This window comes from Mobula birostris, chromosome 5, assembly GCF_030028105.1.
Source record: "Mobula birostris isolate sMobBir1 chromosome 5, sMobBir1.hap1, whole genome shotgun sequence".
Taxonomy (NCBI): Eukaryota; Metazoa; Chordata; class Chondrichthyes; order Myliobatiformes; family Myliobatidae; genus Mobula; species Mobula birostris.
This window is the reverse complement of record NC_092374.1, coordinates 135,247,220-135,266,094: the sequence shown is the minus strand read 5'-3', so window position 1 is coordinate 135,266,094 and position 18,875 is coordinate 135,247,220. Positions and strand designations below refer to the sequence as shown.

At 40.9% G+C, this 18,875-nt stretch overlaps 1 protein-coding gene across 1 annotated transcript in view; it reads right to left on the bottom strand.

Annotated features, from left to right (window-relative positions):
• Positions 1-18,875, bottom strand: part of LOC140197333 (cilium assembly protein DZIP1-like) — a 173,696-nt gene that overhangs the window by 69,371 nt on the left and 85,450 nt on the right. The window contains exons 8-9 of the mRNA XM_072257288.1: positions 16,959-17,007; positions 4,512-4,654 (exon numbers count right to left, since the gene is read on the bottom strand). Coding sequence (XP_072113389.1) covers positions 4,512-4,654; positions 16,959-17,007 — 192 coding nt within the window. The remainder of the gene's footprint in view (positions 1-4,511; positions 4,655-16,958; positions 17,008-18,875) is intronic.

The following is an 18,875-nucleotide window of genomic DNA, read 5'->3' as shown; positions in this document are numbered from 1 at the left end:
ACCTCCAAGTACTCTGAGACCTTAATAATCAACTCCAACATCTTCCTAATCACTGAGGCCTAGAGTTTCCTTTCTTCTGCCTCTCTCCCTTCTAGAAGAGTGGAGTGACATTTGCAATTTTCCAGCCTTTTGGAACCTTTCCAGAATCTCGTGATTCTTTAAAGATCATTACTAATGCCTCCATGACTTTTCAGCCACTTCTTTCAGAACTCTGGGGTATACACCATCTGGTCCAGATGCCTTTCAGCTTCCCAATGACCTTCTCTCTAGTTATGGTAATGTGACGAAAGTACACATAGACTAAGATGTTAACTGTCCTGTGCTGGCACCAGTGGGATCAGCAGTTGGTCTGCCACCTGCCTTCAGGAGAAAGAGAGATAAGGAAAACAATGGAGCAGCATTTGGAGATGTTAATGAAGAGACGGGAGAGCTGTCAAGACCGGCTCCTCTTTGAACCCTGAACTGTTTGAAGTGATGGACAGGCGATACCCCAGCAGGGGGATAAAAAGGGACAGGTTCGCTAAGGCAGGACACACACGACACCCCGAGGTAACGAGACCCTGGAAGCGGTGCGTCTCCCACAAGTCGGTGGGAGTCTTTGGAGGGCTGGTCGCGGGACCAAGCCAGAGACGCACAGGGTGGAAAGATACGATCGGCGGGAATCTGGTGTGTGTCCGCCCTTGCCTGGGTGCCGGGTTCACCGCTGAGGAAAGATCGTATCTGGAAACGGAGGGGTCACAGTCGGTGACCTCAGAAGACATCACAAAGGGCTCGCCCGAAAGCTGACTGCGAAGAATATCGAAGGTCTGTGTGGAAGCCGTTTGAATATTCATTCGTTTTTGCTCTCTCTCTCCTTCCCCCCACTGTCCATCTCCCACGGCAGTGATTACTGTGAACTGAACTGAACTCAATTGAACTGAACTTTGTGTCACTTTGAAACTGGTCAGTTACCCCTAGACGATGATAGAGCTTGATTGATCCTGTTATCCTAATTCTGTGTACATGTGTGTTTATCATTGCTGAACTGTTGCATTTATTATCCTTTTGATTAGAGTACTGTGTTGCTTGTTTCTTTAATAAAACTTTCTTAGTTCTAGTAATCCAGACTCCAACTGAGTGATCCATTTCTGCTGGTTTGGCAACCCAGTTACGGGGTACGTAACAGTAACTTCACACAGTTCATGCCCCCTGACACTTAGAACTTCCACTATGCTGCTAGTGTCTTCCATAGTGAAGACTGATGCAAGGTACTTATTCAGTTCGTCCACCATTTTGATGTCCCCCTTACTACCTCTCCAGCATCATTTTCCAGCAGTCTGATAGCCACTTTCACATCTCTTTTTCACTTCATATATCTGAAGAAAATCTTGGTATCCTATTTAATATTATTGGCTAGCTTAATTTCATATTCTATCTTTACCTTCTTTCTGTTCAAATCTTTTTATTGAATAAGTATACAAAAGGGTAAGCCATATAGGCACTAATACACTGTTAGAATATAATAAAATTACAGGAGATATTAATACAAAAAAAATGATACAATGTAATTTAAACATAACATACTAAGGTAACATAATAGTATACTAATTTTTATATATATATATCAATAGAGAAAAGGAAAAAAAACCCCAAAAAAACCCACCATGCAACTAACTAAAAGCAAAGCAAAGCAAAGCAATGGGCTAACTTGGAACCAAGCAGAGTTAAAAAACTTAAAATCACGTCCTCAATCCCGACCTCCATTAAAAACAGTAAAAAAAACAAGAAGGGTATATAAATATGGAGTAAAAAAGAGAGCAGAAAAAAATTACATTAAATGAAAATATTGAATAAAAGATCTCCAGGTCTGCTCAAATTTAAGTGAGGAATCATAAAGATTGCTTCTAATTTTCTCCAAATTCAAGCATAATATCGTCTGAGAAAACCAAAAAAAGGTAGTTGGAGCATTAAGCTCTTTCCAATGTTGTAATATACATCTTTTCGCCATTAAAGTAAGAAATGCAATCATTCTACGGGCTGAAGGAGAAAGATTACTGGAAACTTTAGGTAGTCCAAAGATAGCAGTAATAGGGTGAGGAGAGATATCTATATTCAATACCTTGGAGATAATATTAAAAATGTCTCTCCAAAAAGTTTCCAGAGTAGGACAAGACCAAAACATATGAGTTAAAGAGGCTACCTGCCCCGGACATCTATCACAAAAAGGATTAATATGAGAATAAAAGCGAGCTAATTTATCTTTGGACATATATGCTCTATGAACAACTTTAAATTGAATTAGGGAATGTTTAGCACAAATAGAGGAAGTATTGACTAATTGTAAAATCTGCCCCCAGTCATCCACAGAAATGATAGACCCCAATTCCTGTTCCCAATCTACCCTAATCTTATCAAATGGAGCTTTCCTAAATTTCATAATAATATTATAAATCATAGCCGATGCACCTTTCTGACATCGATTAAGGTTAATTATAGTATCTAAAATGTATGTAGGAGGAAGCATTGGAAAAGAAGAAAGTATAGTACTTAGGAAATTTCTAACTTGTAGATATCTAAAAAAATGTATTCTTGATAAATTATATTTAACCATCTTTACCTTCTTGATGATATTTTAGTTGCCTTCTGTTGTTTTTTAAAAGCTTCCCAATCCTCTAACTTCCCACTATTTTTTACTCCATTATATGCCATCTCTTCAGCTTTTATGGTGGCTTTGACTTCTGTTGTTAGCCGTACTTGTGCAGCTTGCCATTAGAATACTTCTTCCTCTCTGGGATGTATATACCATGTGCCTTCTGAATTGCTTCCAGAAATTCCAGCCATTGCAGCTTTGCCGTCATCCCTTCCGGTGTTCTTTTCCAATCAATTCTGGCCAATTCCTCTCTCTTGCCTCTCTAATTCCCTTTACTCCACTGACTTTACATCTGACTTTAGCATCTCCTTCTCAAATTTCAGGGTGAATTTGATCATATTATGATCACTTTCTGCTAAGGGTTCTTTTACCTTAAGCTCTCTAATCAATTCTGGTTCATTGCACAACACCCAATCTAGAATAGCTGATCTGTAATTTGTAGGCCACATCCTTACTTCTGTTTGGGCCTCTGTATACAAATCCCATCAGGGTTCTTTTTACCCTTGCAGTTCCTTAGCTCTATCCACAATGATTCAACACCTTCCAACCCTATGTCACCTCTTTCTAATGGTTGATTTCATTTTTTACTGACAGAGCAACGCCACCCCCTCTGCCTTTCTGCCTGTCATTTTGAAACAATGTGCATCCTTGGGCATTAAGCTCCCAGCTATAATCTTTCAGCCATGATTCAGTGATGCCTACAACATCATAGCTGCCAATCTGCAACTGTGCTGTAAGTTTATCTACCTTGTTCTGTACACTACATGCATTCAGATACAACACCTTCAGTCCTATATACAACCTTTTCAATTTTGTCCTCCTTTTTCGTTGCAACTTATACTGTGGACTGCAATTTTGCCCTATCAACAACCTCTCCTCACTACCCATTGCCTCTGTTTATAAACCAGCTACCTCATCTTCAGCACTGTTATACTTCTGGCATTGAAATATAGGCAGCTCAGGACACTAGTCACACCATGCTCAACCTTTGATTCCTGACTTTGTCTGAGATCTTACCAACATCCTCCACCACAACCTCTCCACTAACTGTTCTGGCACTCTGGTTCCCATCGCCCTGCAACTCTAGTTTAAACCTCTCTGTGCAGCATTATCAAACCTTTCTGCTAGGATATTACGCCCTTTCTAGTTCAGGTGCGAAATGTCCCTTCTGTATAGTTCCTGCCTTCCCTGGAAGAGAGCCCAATGATCCAAAAATCTTATGCCCTCCCTCCTACACCAACTTTTATACATATATAAAACTGTATGACTGTAAGCTGTAAGCCATAAAGTAGCCTCATGCGTGGTACCTTGTCAAAGGCCTTCTGAAAAGCTTCAAAGGTACATTTATTATTAAAGTGTGTATGCAGTTTACAACTCTGAGATTTGCCTTCTCCAGACAACCACAAAACACTATGGACGCCGTTCAAGAAAACATCAACCACCCCACCATCACGCACAAAAACAAATCACACAAATGGCAGCTTGAAAATCAAACCCGCTCCCCACTCAAATAAAAACAAAGCGCAGAAATGGCAACAAAAACATCATAGCCAACCACCACCCAAATTCAAATACACGTCTACCTATTCTTCTTATCTATCCTGCTTGTTATTTCTTCAAAGAATTCTAACAGATTTGTCAGACAAGATTTTCCCTTAAGGAAACCATGCTAACTTTGGCCTATTTTGTCATGTGCTTCCAAATATCTTGAAATCACATCCTTAACAATTGACTCCAATATCTTCCCAACCACTGAGGTCAAGCTAACTGGCCTATAATTTCCTTTCTTCTGCCTTTTTCACTTCTTGAGAGTGGAGCAACATTCGAGAAAGCCTTTTGAGATAAAGCCATATTTTTAGAGTTGGAAACAGGAATTACTTACCGGTTTTATCCCAAGGTTTTTTAACTTTTCAGCCAAATTTTGCTCAACTATTTTATGCAATTCCTCCAAAATTGTTGGATTTTTTTGCATAACTTTTCTAAGATCTTCATTGCAGATTGATACTTCTCTTAGATGTTTAATAGCTGAAAAAGAAAATATTTTACTAATTGTTTCTGAACCAGCTTGTAGTATGACAGATGAAGACAAAGAGAATTTGAGTTAGGAGAAACAGTGCTGGTAACTCTACAATTTCAATATAATATACAGACATATAAACAAGTAGTTCATCTTCTATCCATTCTGTTTCCAACACTATTTGGCTCCTTGTCTGTTTTCAACTCTGCCCCAACATTACAACTAAAATTCCTCATGCATGTATTTGTACCCTCAAGACTGGATAATTCCATTGTTGCTCAGACCGGACTATTTTTTACTTTTTGTAGAAGTAGAAGCTCTGCAGCATTTGCAGTTATATCTTCACTCATACCCTTGTCACTTACGCTGCAATTATTGATGTACAATGGCTAATGATCAATGACAATCTACAACTTCTAATTTTCATAATTATGTTCAAATCAGCTGATAAGATAAAGTACACAACAAAAGTGGAAAGCATGTAAGGAAAAGAGAAATCAAGAAAATATGGGACAGAGCATATTGTTCTCCTGAAAAATAAGGAGAAAGATGGTTTAACCAACTATGGTCACATTCTTGTGAGTTAGAGTGGACAAAACTCCAATTATATATACAAGCTATTGGTTAGACCACACATGGAAGTACTGGGAGTAATTCTGGTCCCCTAATCTGAGAAAATATGTGCTGGCATTGGGGAAGGTCGGAAAGAGGTTCACGAAAATGATCCCAGGAATAAAAAGGTTAACATATGATGAGCATTTGATGGCTCTGGATCTGTACTCGCTGGAGTTTAGAAGAATGAAGTGGGGAATCTCGTTGAAACCTATCGAATGCTGAGTGGATGTGGAGAGGATGTTTCCTATAGTGGGAGAGTCCAGGACCAGAAGGCAGAGCCTCAAAATTGATTTTGAACAGAGTTGAGGAAAAATTTCTTGAGCCAGAGTGTGGTGAATCCGTGGAATTCATTACTACATACAGCTGTGCAGACTAGTTAATTAGGTATAATCAAGGTGGGGGTTGATAGGTTCTTGATTAATCAAGACGTTAAAGATGACAGGAAGAAGGCAGGAGAATGGGGCAGAGAGGGATAATAAATCAGCCATAATGGAATGGCAGAGCAGACTCAGTGAGCTGAATGACTTAATTCTGCTCCTATGTCTTATGTTCTTATGGTCTCAGTATTTAATGTTTTGGCATCCTGGATCCAAACAATATGGCTGGACCTTCTGCATTCACATCAGCACTGATGCCAAGAACCTAGTTTAAACTCATCCTAGCACATTTTCTGTGTTTCTCTCCAACCAACTCTACTATCACTTATGAACTAGCTTGCAAGTAAAGGCGAGCCCTTAATGCAAACTTGCCCCTCACATGTCCTTTGAAATTAATCCCTCTCAGTTTAAATGCATGCTCTCTGGCATAAGACATTTCAACCCTGGGAAAGGATATTGGGTGTCTATCCTATGCTCATATCTTATAAACCTCCTTCAGATCTCCCCTCAGTCTCTTCCACTTCAGAGAAGTCTGTGCAACTTCTCCCTATAGCACATACCCTCTAATCCAGGCAGCATCCTGGTAAACCTCTTCTGAACCTTCTCCAAAACCTCCAGATCCTTCCTATAATGGGCAGACCAGAACTGAATGCAATAATTCAGATTCAGCCTATCTAGAGTTTTATAAAGCTGCAACGTAACTTCCCAATGCTGGAATTCAAATCCTCAAGCTTTCTTTTCTTGTTTTTTTCTAGTGGCCCAACCGAATCGAGAGAGGTTACACACAGGGTGATGCAAGAGATTTAAAAAGGAACGTTCGCATGCTTTCTGCTTTTTCTGGTAGCCCGATCAAATCACAATTAGTTATCAAGGGCAAATAAAAGATAAGCAGAGCAGCCATTGTTGGAGAGGACCAGTGTAAAGAGTGGGGAGGCATTGGCTTAACAAGCTTCAGCAAAAACAGGCTTCGGTAAGTTAAGTTTCTTCTTCTTCATTCTTTGCCTAGTTAATGCAGTGAGAATGGCTCCAGGGTCTGTGTTATGTCCTTTGTGTGCAACGTGGGAACTTTGCGAGACCTCCGGCCTCCTGGATAACCACATCCGCACCAGGTGTACCGATCTACAGCTCCTCAGAGAAAGTGTTAAGGAACTGGAACTGCAGTTTGGACCTTTGGCTCATATGGGAAACTGGGGATGTCACAGATAGGAGTTACAGCGAGGGAGTCACCCCTACATTGCAGGAGGCAGGTACCTGGGAGACTGTCAGGAGGAAGCAAACAAATGGGCTGCCAGTGCAGAGTGCCCCGTGATTGTTACCCTCCGTAATAAGAATACCAATATGGGGACAACCTATCAGGATGGAGCCAGAGCAACCGAGTCTCTGGCACTGAATCTGGTGCCGTGGCTCAGAAGGGAAGGGGAAGGAAGAGAATTGCTTGATAGGGGATTCCTTGTGGACACAAGGTTCTGTGGACATAATAGACACACCCAGATGGCATGTTGCCTCCCAGGTGCCAGGGTCAGGGACATCTTGGTTCATATCCATAGCATTCTAAAGGGAGAGAGCAAGTAGCCAGAAGTCTTGGTATACATTGGCACCAACGACATAGGTAGGAAAAGGGAGGAGGTCCTGAAGGGAGAATTTAGGGAGTTAGGTAGAAAGTTGAAAAGCAGGATCTTCAGGGTAGTAATCTCTAGATTGCTGCCTGTGAGGGTAAGAATAAGACGATTTGGCAGATGAATATGTGGCTGAGAAACTGGTGCAGTGAGCAGGGCTTCAGATTTCTGGATCATTGGGATCTCTTCTGAGGAAGTTATGACCTGTACAAAAGGGATGGGTTACACCTGAACCTAAGGGAGACCAATATCCTTGTGGACAAGTTTGCCAGAGCTGTTGGGGAGGTTTTAAACTAAATTGGCAGGGAATGGGAACCAGAGTGATATGGCAGAGGATGGAGCAGTTGGTACACAACTAGATGCAGTGTGCAATGAGACTATGAGCAAGGACAGGCAGATAAAAGCAAAACAGCAGTCAGTGGATGAGTTCCAGTGTATGATGGGGGCAAAATAAAAAACATACAGGACTGAAACTGTTATATTTGAATCCACAGAACATATGGACGAAGGTAAGATTATCTTGTAGTACAGTCAGAGATCGGCTAGAATGAAATTCTGGGCATCATTGAGTTATAGCTGAAAGAAGACCATAGTTGAGAGCTTAGCATCCAAGGACACACATTGTATTGAAAGGACATGCAAGTAGGTAAAGGGAGTAGGATGGCTCTGTTGGAAAAAAAATGAAATCAAATCCTTAGAAAGAGGGGACATAGGATTGGAAGATGTAGAATCTACCTTGTGGGTAGAGTTAAGAAACTGTAAGGATAAAAAGACACTGGTGGGAGTTATATACAGGCTTCCAAATAGTAGCCAGCATGTCGGCTACCAATTACAAAGGGAAATATAAAACGCATGTCAACACAGCAATGTTAGGATAGTCATGGAGGATTTCAGTATGAAGGCAGATTAAGAAAATCAAGTTGGTGCTGCATCCCAAGATAGAGAACTTGTAGAATGTCTATGAGACAGCTTTTTAGAACAGCTTATGGTTGAGCCCACTATGGGAAAGAATATTCTGGATTAGGTGTTGTGTTATGAACCAGATTTGAGTTAGGGTGCTTAGGTAAAGAAACCCTTAGGGGGCAGTGATCATAATATGATAGACTTAAGCCTGCAATTTGAGAGAGAGAAGCTAAAGTCAGATGGATCAGTAGAATAGGGGGAATTATATAGGCATGAGAGAGGAGCTGGCCAAAATTGATTGGAAGTCCACACTAGCATAATGACAGCAGAACAGCAGTGGCTAGATTGAGCACAAAGTAGTAGTAATCTAAAGGCAGGCTTCTGCATCCATGGCTGGCAAAGGAAGTCAAAAACAACATAAGAGGAAAAGGGACGGCATATAATAGTGCAAAAGATTAATGGGAAGTTAGAAGATTGGGAAGTATTTAAAAATCAACAGAAGGCAACTAAAAAAGCCATAAGGACAGAAAAGATGAAATATGAAGGTAAACTAGCCAAAGAGAGTACCAAAAGTATTATTCAAATTTATAAAGAGTAAACGAGACACAAGACTGCTGGAAAATAATGCTGGAGAGGTAACAATGGGAGACAATGAAATAGCTGACAAAATAAGTATCTTACATTCGTCTTTACCGTGGAAGACACTTGCATTATGCTGGAATTTTGAGAGTGTCAGGAGGCAGAGGTGAGTGCATTTGCTATAAATAGGGAGCTGGTGCTAGGGAAGCTGAAAGGTCTGAAGGTAGATAAGTCACCTGGACCAGATGAACTACATCCCAGGGTTCCGAAAGAGGTGACTGGAGAGATTATGGAAGCATGGTTCACTCCATTCTTTAAGAAAGGAGGAAAGCAGAAGAAAGGAAATTATAGGCCAGTTAGCCTGTGTACAATGGTTGGGAAGATGTTGAAGTCGATTGTTATGGATGAGGTCTCAGGGTATTTGGAGGCACATGATCAAATAGACCAAAGATAAATCTGTTGGAATTTTTTGAGGAAATAACAGAGGAGAATCGGTTGATGTTGTGTACTTGGATTTTCAAAAGGTCTTTGACAAGGTGCCACCATGTGGCTGCTTAACAAGTTAAGAGCCCAAGATATTACAGGAAAGATACTAGCATGGATAGAGGATTGGCTGATTGGCAGGAGGCAAAGAATGAGAATAAAGGGAGACATTTCTGGTTGGTTGTAGGTGACTCGCAGTCGGAGTTGGGATCGTTTCTTTTTACAGTATATGTTAATGACTTGGATGACAGAATTGATGGCTTTCTGGCCAAGTTTGTTCAAAGTAAAATTTATTGTCAAAGTACATACATGTCACCACATACAACCCTGATATTCTTTTGCCTGCGGGCATAGTTAGCAAATCTATAGAACAATGAATCGATGAACAACAAAATGTGCAAATGCAAATATAAATAAATAGCAATAAAAAGAGCATGAAATAACAGGATAAAGAGTCCTTAAAGTGAGACCATTAGTTGTGAGAACACCAGAAATAGAATGAGTGTAGTTATTCATTTTGTTCAAGAGTCTGATAGTTGAGGGTTAACAACTGTTCTTGAACCCGGTGGTGTGAGCCCTGAGGCACTTGTACCTTCTATCTGATGGCAGCAGTGAAAAAAAGATCACAGTCTGGGTGGTGATGACCTTTGATGATGGATGCTGCTTTTCTATGACAACATTTCATGTAGATGTGCTCAGTGGCTGTATAGGCTTTACACATGATATACTGGGCCAAATCCACTTCCTTTTTTCGGTTTTTCTGTTCAAGGGCGCAGGTATTCCCATGCCAGGCTGTAATGCAGCCAGTCAATACACTTTCCACTACAAATCTAGAGAAGTTTGTCAAGGTTTTTGATGAGATGCCAGATCTCCATAGACTCCTAAAGAAGTAGAGGTGATGTTGTGCTTTCTTTGCAATTACATTTACATGATGTGTCCAGAACAGAACCTCTGAGATAGTGGCACCCAGGAATTTAAAGTTATTGACCCTCTCCACCTCTGATCCTCTGATGATTACTGGCTCATGGATGTTTGCTTTCCCTCTCCTGAAGTCTATAATCAGTTCATTGGTCTTATTGACACTGAGTGAGAGGTTGTTGTTATTACACCACTCAGCCAAATTTTTAATCTCTCCTGTATGCTGATTCATCACCCCCTTTGATACAGCCCACAACAGTGGCATCATCAGCAAACTTGTATATGGTGTTGAAACTGTACTTAGCCACACAGTCATAGGGGTAAAGCGACTAGAACAGGGGGCTAAGTACATATCCCTGTGGTGCAGCTGTGCTGATAGAGATTGTGGAGGAGATGTTTTTGCCGATCCTAACTGACTGGGGTCTGCAAGTGAGGAAATCCGGGATGCAATTTCACAAGAGCGATATGAAATTAGATGGAGGGACAGGCGGTGTTGAGGAAGCATGAGACTGCAGAAGGACTTAAGATTTGGAGAATGGGAAAAGGAGTGGTAGATGGAATACAGTGCCCAGAATATGGGTCGTGCACTTTGGTAGAAGGAACAAAAGCGTAAACTATTTTCTGAACATGAAGGAATACCTGAAGGTCAACTTGCAGGCTGAGTCAGTGGTGAGGAATGCTAATGCAATGTTAGTATTCATTTTGAGTATTGTGAGCAGTTTTGGGCCCCTTATCTAAGAAAAGCTATGTTGGCATTGGAGAGGGTCCATAGGAGGTTCACAAGAGTAATCCAAAAATGAAAAGATGAATGTACGAAGTGCAATTAATGGCTCTGGGACTGTACTCACATGGAGTTTAGAAGAATGAGGGGGGATCTCATTGAAATCTATTGAATATTGAAAGGTCTAGATAGAGGAACATGGACAGAATGTTTCCTATAGTGGGTGAGTGTAGGACCAGAGGGCTGAGCATCAGAATAGAAGGACATCCATTTAAAAACAAAGATGAGGAGGTATTTCTTCAGCTAGAGTGTACTGAATCTGTCTCAAACAGCTGTGCAGGCCAAACAATTGAGAATACTTAATGCAGAGATTGATGGGCACTTGATTAGTCAGGTTACAAGGAGAACATACATACTCTGGCTCCAAGCACATGTTCCCTCCTTCATCTTTGAGAGGACCTACCCACTCTCCAGTCACTCTCTTGCTCTTGATTTATGTTCAGGGTGCCTTGGGTTCTCTTTAATCCTACTTGCTAAGGACTTTTCATGGCCCCTTCCGGCTTTCCTAATTCCCATTGTGACTTAAGTATTTTTTCCAATTACTCTTGAGGATTAGTAACACCGAATTAGTCCATCCAACCTGTGCATCTGAAACATCATACAGTTTTCATAATGGAAATTAGAAGCAAGGTAACCAACACAATCTTATCTCATGACTTATTATCTTCTAAGTTATTAGTATCGTCACTTCCATGAAATGTACTACTAGAGCCAGAACAAATATCAAATTTGAAATTTGCTGAAGATAAGCATCAAATTATGGACAGCCAACTCTAAAAATCAGTGAGTTCAGAAAAAAATACATTGTCATTGAGAGATACAGCTGGAAAACAAGCACCTTGTCCAATCAAGTCTTGAACAATGATCAAACACCGATTTCACACTAATTCTCATTTTAATCCCTGATTTATTCTCCCCACATTCACTTCATATCCTCACAGATTCTAGCATTCAGCTACACACATGGAGGGGGCAATTTACAGTGACCAATTAATATACAGCAACTCAAATGTTTTTGAAATGTGGGAGGTACAGTAACTGAAGCACTCAGCTGAAATCCATGCAGGGAGAATGTGCAAGGTGCAAGATCTGACCTAAGGCTCTGGTGTTGTGAGGCAGTGGTGCTTCTGTGCCACCCACATTAACTTCTGTTTAATTTGCGTTAAATATCGGAGATTTACAAATTTGTCAGTTGTTTGACTGCCCATTAAACCCTTCTTGACTTACGTAAAACTTCAGCTGAACACCACAAAATTGAGTATTTCTTTTAGATGAAGGCTTTCTGAACTGAAACATGGTAGGTAATCTATTGGAGAAGACCCTTAGGGATATGACTTTTTAACATAGCTTTATGTGGAGTAAGTCATGAATGACAAACATAAACAAGAGAAAATCTGCAGATGCTGGAAATCAAAATAATACACACAAAATGCTGGAGGAACTCAGCAGGTCAGGCAGCATCTATGAAAAAGTGTGAGCAGTCAAAAGTTTCAGGCCAAGACCCTACAACACTGGAGAAAAAAGATGAGGTCAGAGTAAGAAGGTGGGGCAGGAGAGGAAGAAATACAAGGTAGTAGGTAATAGGTGAAACTGGGAGAGGGGGAGGGGTGAAGTAAAGAGCTGGGAAGTCGATTGATGAATAAGATAAAGGGCAGGAGAAGGGGGAACCTGATACGGGAGGACAGAAGGCCATGGATGAAATGGGAGGAGGGGGGACACCAGAGGGAGGTGATGGACGGTTAAGGAGATAAGGTGAGAGAGGGAAATGGAATCGAGGTGGGGGAAGAGAGCAACAAACAGAACTTTGAGAAATCAATGTTCATGCTATCTGGTTGGAGGTTAATACAAGATCTTGCTCCTCCAACCTGAGTGTGGCCTCATCGCGGCAGTACAGGAGGCCACGGACTAACATGTCAAAATGGAAATGGGAAGTAAAATTGAAAAGGGTGGCAACTTGGGAGATCCTGCTTTTTCTGGTAGGTGTTCAGCGAAATGGTCTCCCAACCTATTTCGGGTCCCACTGATATACTCCTGGTATGGCCTCCTGTATTTTATTCAGGGCCCCAAACAGTCCTTCCAAGTGAAGCAACACTTCACCTGTGCATCTGTTGGGGTCATCTACTGTATCCAGTGCTCCCGAAACGGCTTCCTGTGTATTCAGGGTCCCAAATAGTCCTTCCTGATGATGCAACACTTCACATATGAGTCTGTTGAGGTCATCTGCTCGCGGTGTGGCCTGCTGTACATCGGTGAGATCCAAGGTAGATCGGGAGACCACTTCGCTGAGCACCTGTGCTCTGTCAGAAAAAATGGAATCTCCTGGTGGCCACCCATTTTTCATTTTACTTCCCATTCCCATTCCGGCACGCCAATCCATGGCCTCCTCTACTGCCACGATGAGGCCACATTCAGGTTGGAGAAGCAAAACCTTATATTCCATCTGGATAGCCTCTAACCTGATGGCATGAAAATTGATTTCTCAAACTTCCGGTAATTGCCCACCCTTCACCATTCCCCGTCCACTTTTCCCTCTCTCACCTTATCTCCTTACCTGCCCATCACCTCCCCCTGGTGTTCCTCCCCCTTCCCTTTCTTCCATGGCCTTCTATCCTCTCCTATCAGATTCCCCCTTTTCCTGCCCTGTATCTCTTTCACCAATTGACTTCTCAGCCCTTTATTTCAGCCCCCCCCGCACCGATATCACCTAACACCTACTACCTTGTACTTCTCCCTCTCCTCCCCCCCCCACCTTACTCTGACCTCGTCTCCTTTTTGCAGTCCTGATGAAGCGCCTCAGCCCAAAACATCGACTGTTTACTCTTTTCCATAGATGTTGCCTGGCCTGCTAAGTTCCTCTAGTATTTTGAATGCCAAACATACTTGAGTTTATTGAGGTGGTGACCAGGATCATTGTTGAAGTTAGAACTGTAAATGCTTTCTACATGGATTTTATGAAGGTATTTAATAAAGTCCCTGGTCTACGGTAAACTCATCCAGAAGATTAAGATGCATGGGATCAATGTGACTTGTGCATTTGGTTTCAGAGCTGGCTTGATTAGAGGGTGGTCACTGATGGGATTTATTCTAGCTGCAGGACTGTAACTACATGCGTTTGACAGGATCTATACTGGGACTCCAGTATTGTGATATATATAATTTGGATGAAAACGTGGATGGATGGGTTATGAAATTTGCAGATGATGTAAAGGTTAGTGGCATTCTGGATAGCACATAAGATTGCTGAAGAATGCAGAGGGATATAGATGAGTTGGAGTTATGGAAGGAGAGCTGAAGATGGATTTTAATCTGGCCAAATATAAGGCTTTGCACCTTAGCAGATCAAATGTAAAGGGTCAGCATACAGTTAATGATCCTACACAGCATCAAGGTACAGAGGGATCTTGGGGCCCAAGTCTATAGTTGGCTGAAAGTGTTTGCACAAGTTAATAGTATGGGAAACATATGGCATGCTTGCTTTTATTAGTCAAGGCATTGAGTTCAAGAAGCGGGAAGTAATTTTACAGCTTTGTAGAACTCTGGTTAGGCTGCACCTGGAGTATTATGTTTGGAGTACTGCACTATAAGAAATATGTGGAAGCTTTAGAGAGAGTCCATAAGTGGTTTATCAGGATGCTACATTGATTAAAGGTTATATGCTATATGGAGAGGTTAGACAAACTTAGACCTGAGAGATTAATTATAATATTAATTATAAGATTAATGAGAGGCATAGATAGATAGACAACCAGTATCATTTTCCTAGTGTCAAATGTCTAATACTAGAGGCAGGTATTCGTGGTAAAAAAGGGTAAGTTCAAAGGAGGTGTGCAGGTCAAGTTTGTTTTTTTTACACACAGAGAGCGATAGGTGCTTGGAATGTGCTACGAGGGATGGTAATACAATAGAGGTATTTAACAGTTTCTTAGGTCGCTACTTGAATTTGTACAGAATGGAGGAATATGAACATTGTGTTGGTAGCAAGGATTAGTTTATTTAGAAACAACATTATACTTAATGTTTAGGAAGCAAGGATCAGACAGCTCTAGAGAGTAACAAGACAACCAGGAAAGGGTTTAAGAATGGACATAGGAGAACTAGATGGGGGCATGAGAAGTTTATGGCAAGGAGGATTAAAGGAAACCCTAAGGCGTTCTTCATGTAAGTGAAGAATAGGAGGCTGACTGGGTGAGGGTAGAACTGATCAGGGACAGGACAGAAGAGGAAGTATACCTGGTGTCTGAGGAGGTTGGTAAAGTCCTTAGTGAATATTTTGCTTCAGTATTCACAACTGAGAAGGACCTTGATGTTTGTGAGGACAGCATAAAACACACTGATATGCTAGAACATGTTGAGGTTAAGAACAAGGATGAATTGGAACTCTGAAAAGCATTAGGAAAGATAAGTGTCTATGGCCAAACAGTATATATTCCAGCTTACTATGGAAAGCGAGGCAAGAGATCGTTGCACCGTTAATGATGGTCTTTGCATCCTCACTGGCCACAGGAGTAGTACCACATGATTGGAAGACAACAAATATTATTCCTTTGCTAAAGAAAGGGAGTGGGAATAACCCTAGGGGTACTGCCAGGGATAGTAGCAGAGGCAGAGATACAAGGGACTAGATAGGTTGGTACATATATCATTGAAAAAATGGAGGGCTATATTGGAGGGAAGGGTTAGATTGACCTTAAGAGTGTGTTAAAAGGTCAGCACAACATGGTGGGACAAAGGGCCTGTACTGTAGTGTAATGTTCTATCAAAGGCAAATGGTTTGTTCCTGTTCTCATCTTCTATGTTCTATGTTACTTCAGAATTTCAGCATTTACAGATTTTGATTTTCACTTAATACCTCTTTAATTTATTCTAGAAATTTACAAGAAAATTTTCAAGGGCAATGTTCAAGTAGGGTTAAACTCACCTCAACATGTCTTTTACAGTTAGGGTTGCCAACTTTCTCACTCCCAAATATAGGACAAAAGTAGCAGTCAAATACGGGACACTTGTGTTTACCCCAAGAAAGACTACCATGACCATGAATCCTTGCACGGGCACCTATGTGTGCATATGTGACGTGCGCATGCGCGTATGTGCCAGTTTTTTTCCCCACAAATTGGTTTTGGTTTAATCTTCCCGACTACACTGTACATACATTATTTCTACTTTATATAGGCTGTGTATTTATCATATCATTTCTGCTTTACTATATGTTAGTGTTATGTTAGGTTTTGCGTGTTATTTGATATGATTTGGTAGGTTATTTTTTGGGTATGGGAACACTCAAAAATTTTTCCCATATAAATTAATGGTAATTGCTTCTTCGCTTTACGCCATTTCAGTACGAAAGTTTCCATAGGAACGCTCTACCTTAGCGGGGGAAATACGGGACAAGGGCAGTCCCGTATGGGACAAACCAATTTAGCCCAATACACAGGATGTCCCGGTAAATACGGGACAGTTGGCAACCCTATGTTCAAGTTCAACAGTGCATGACAGGGAACGAGGAAAGGTGCAGCTGACTCATATCGTTTCCTCGCGGCCTGGTAGCATATGCTTTGCTTGTTTTTTGGTTGGGGACTGCTGCTATATTCCACTGAAAGTAATGCACTGAGCATAGCATAACAAGTACTGCACGTGAGAAATGGTTCTCTGCTGTGATAATCTACTGGGCAGAGTGTGTAAATTCAGGAGAAAGTGAAAAGGGTTCATTTTAAAAGGAATGATCAGTTAAGAAAAATAATTGACAGAAGATTGGCGGGGAAAAGATAAACAGGATAAGTTAGTCAGGGAGAGGAATGTAATGAAGCAAAAATAATCATGGAAGACTGTGGGTTGTAGGAAATGAGCAGAGTAGTCTGAGGAAGAAAGTAGGATTGGTTTGCAATAGGAAACTAGGGATTAGGCCAAAGTGAACAGGGGACGAGAGAGAGATCAGCTGCAGTTCTGGAAGAGGAAGATATAGGAAAAATAATAGATAGGATTAGAGGTACAGAGAGAGATCTTTGATACATAAATATTTCATAGTTGTATAAATAGATCTTACATTGAGGTTCTATAATCTTCTTTGGTGTCTTGACAGGACATGCTTTCAGCTGTTTAAAAAAATATACGAATTAGAATTTGAGAGCTGATTCTAACAAAGTACACTTTCAGGAATTAAGGGTTCTCAAATGAAATGCTTAATTGTAACAATCTGGCAGCACAGACAATCAAATGAAGTGATTAAGCTTGTTCAAGATCAATGTTCCACAAATATTATAGTGCTGATTTTCAAAATACATGCTACAGAAACACAGCAAATTGAAAATCACGTGAAGTAATGAAAGCCAGTTATTTCTCATTGAGCATAGTTGCAACAACATGTATTCAGAAAACTGCTTTACATGTTCTAAGATAGTAGTTAATTAGTTTTTGTTTCTAAAGTGTCCAGAAACAAAAGATTGGATTCTCATGGTATATAACGATTCATTTATTTTGTTCTCTTTCTACTGATGTTGCTTGACCTACTGAGTTTCTAATGCTTTGTTTTTATTTGAGATTTTTCAGGATATGCAGTTTGTTGATTTTCAAAAAAGTACTAAAATAGACATTAATACTTAAAAAATTATTAACATTTGAAATAACCAACCAGATCAAAACTAATGAAAATCATTACATAACCAACTCCCTGAAAGTGGTTGCACTGGCTAACAGGGTAGGAAAGGAGGAGTATGGCATGCTTGCCTTTATTTCTTATGGCACTAAAGTTCAAAAGTCTGGAAGCTATGTTGCAGCTTTAGAAAACACTAGTTTGGACAAATCTGGAGAATTGCATTCAATTCTGGTCACCAGGAAGGACATGACGACTTTTGCAGGGGTCAGAAGAGGTTTGTAGGATGCTTCCTGAATTAAATGGCATGTGCTATAAGGAGAGGTTAGCCAAACTTGTGTGGTTCTCTCTGCAGTGGCAGGGGCTGAGTGGTGACATTATAACATTATGAGAACATAGGTAGACTGGACAGCTGATACTTTTTTCCTAAGGCTGTATGGTAACACTAGAGGACATGCATCTAATGCGAGAGGGGGCAAGTTCAAAGGTGGAGTGCAGGACAGGCTTTTTGCACAGAGAGTGGTGGGTTTCTGGAATGAGCTGCTGTGGATGGTGCTGGAGGCAAACATGGAAGTGACATTTAAGCGGTTCTTAGATACGCACATGATTGTGCAGAGAATAGAGGGTATGGTATAGAAGGGAATAGCTTAGTTAAGCATTTAATTACCAATTTAATTAGTTCAGCACCACAAGTTGGGCAGGAGGGTTACTGTTGCTCACAAGTAATGCCATTTCTATGGAAGACCAGTTTAGCTAGTCCCATTCCTAAGTCCTCTCGTCCTTCATTTTTAGCCCTTTTAAGTAAGTATTGTGTTGGCGCATGGCCAAGTGGTTAAGGCGTTTGTCTAGTGATCTGAAGGTCGCTAGCTCGAGCTTTGGCTAGGGCAGCATACTGTGTCCTTGAGCAAGGCACTTAACCACATATTGCTCTGCAACGACACCGGTGCCATGATGTATGGGTCTTAATGCCCTTCCCTTGGACAACATCGGTGGCGTGGAGAGGGGAGACTTGTAGCATAGGCAACTGCCGGTCTTCCATACAACCTTGCCCAGACCTGCAAATGGAAACCTTCCAAGGGGCAAATCCATGGTCTTATGAGACTAACGGATGTCTATTTATTTAAGTAAGTATTTTTGGATTAGGGTCAAGATTTTTATTTTTATTGTGTTTTTCGTTGCAGTTTTGGCTTTCCTTATAAGTTTGTACATTCCTGTTTATAAACTTGGAGTTTATTTGGTTCTATACTTTCATAGTTTCTTTGTCTGTGAATCAATCAGTACATGTTCACGAATACTTATCTAAATTGGTCCATACTGGTTTGCAGTATAAAAGGAAAGCTTGTGCTTTACTTCCTTTGTTACTTTTCTTTA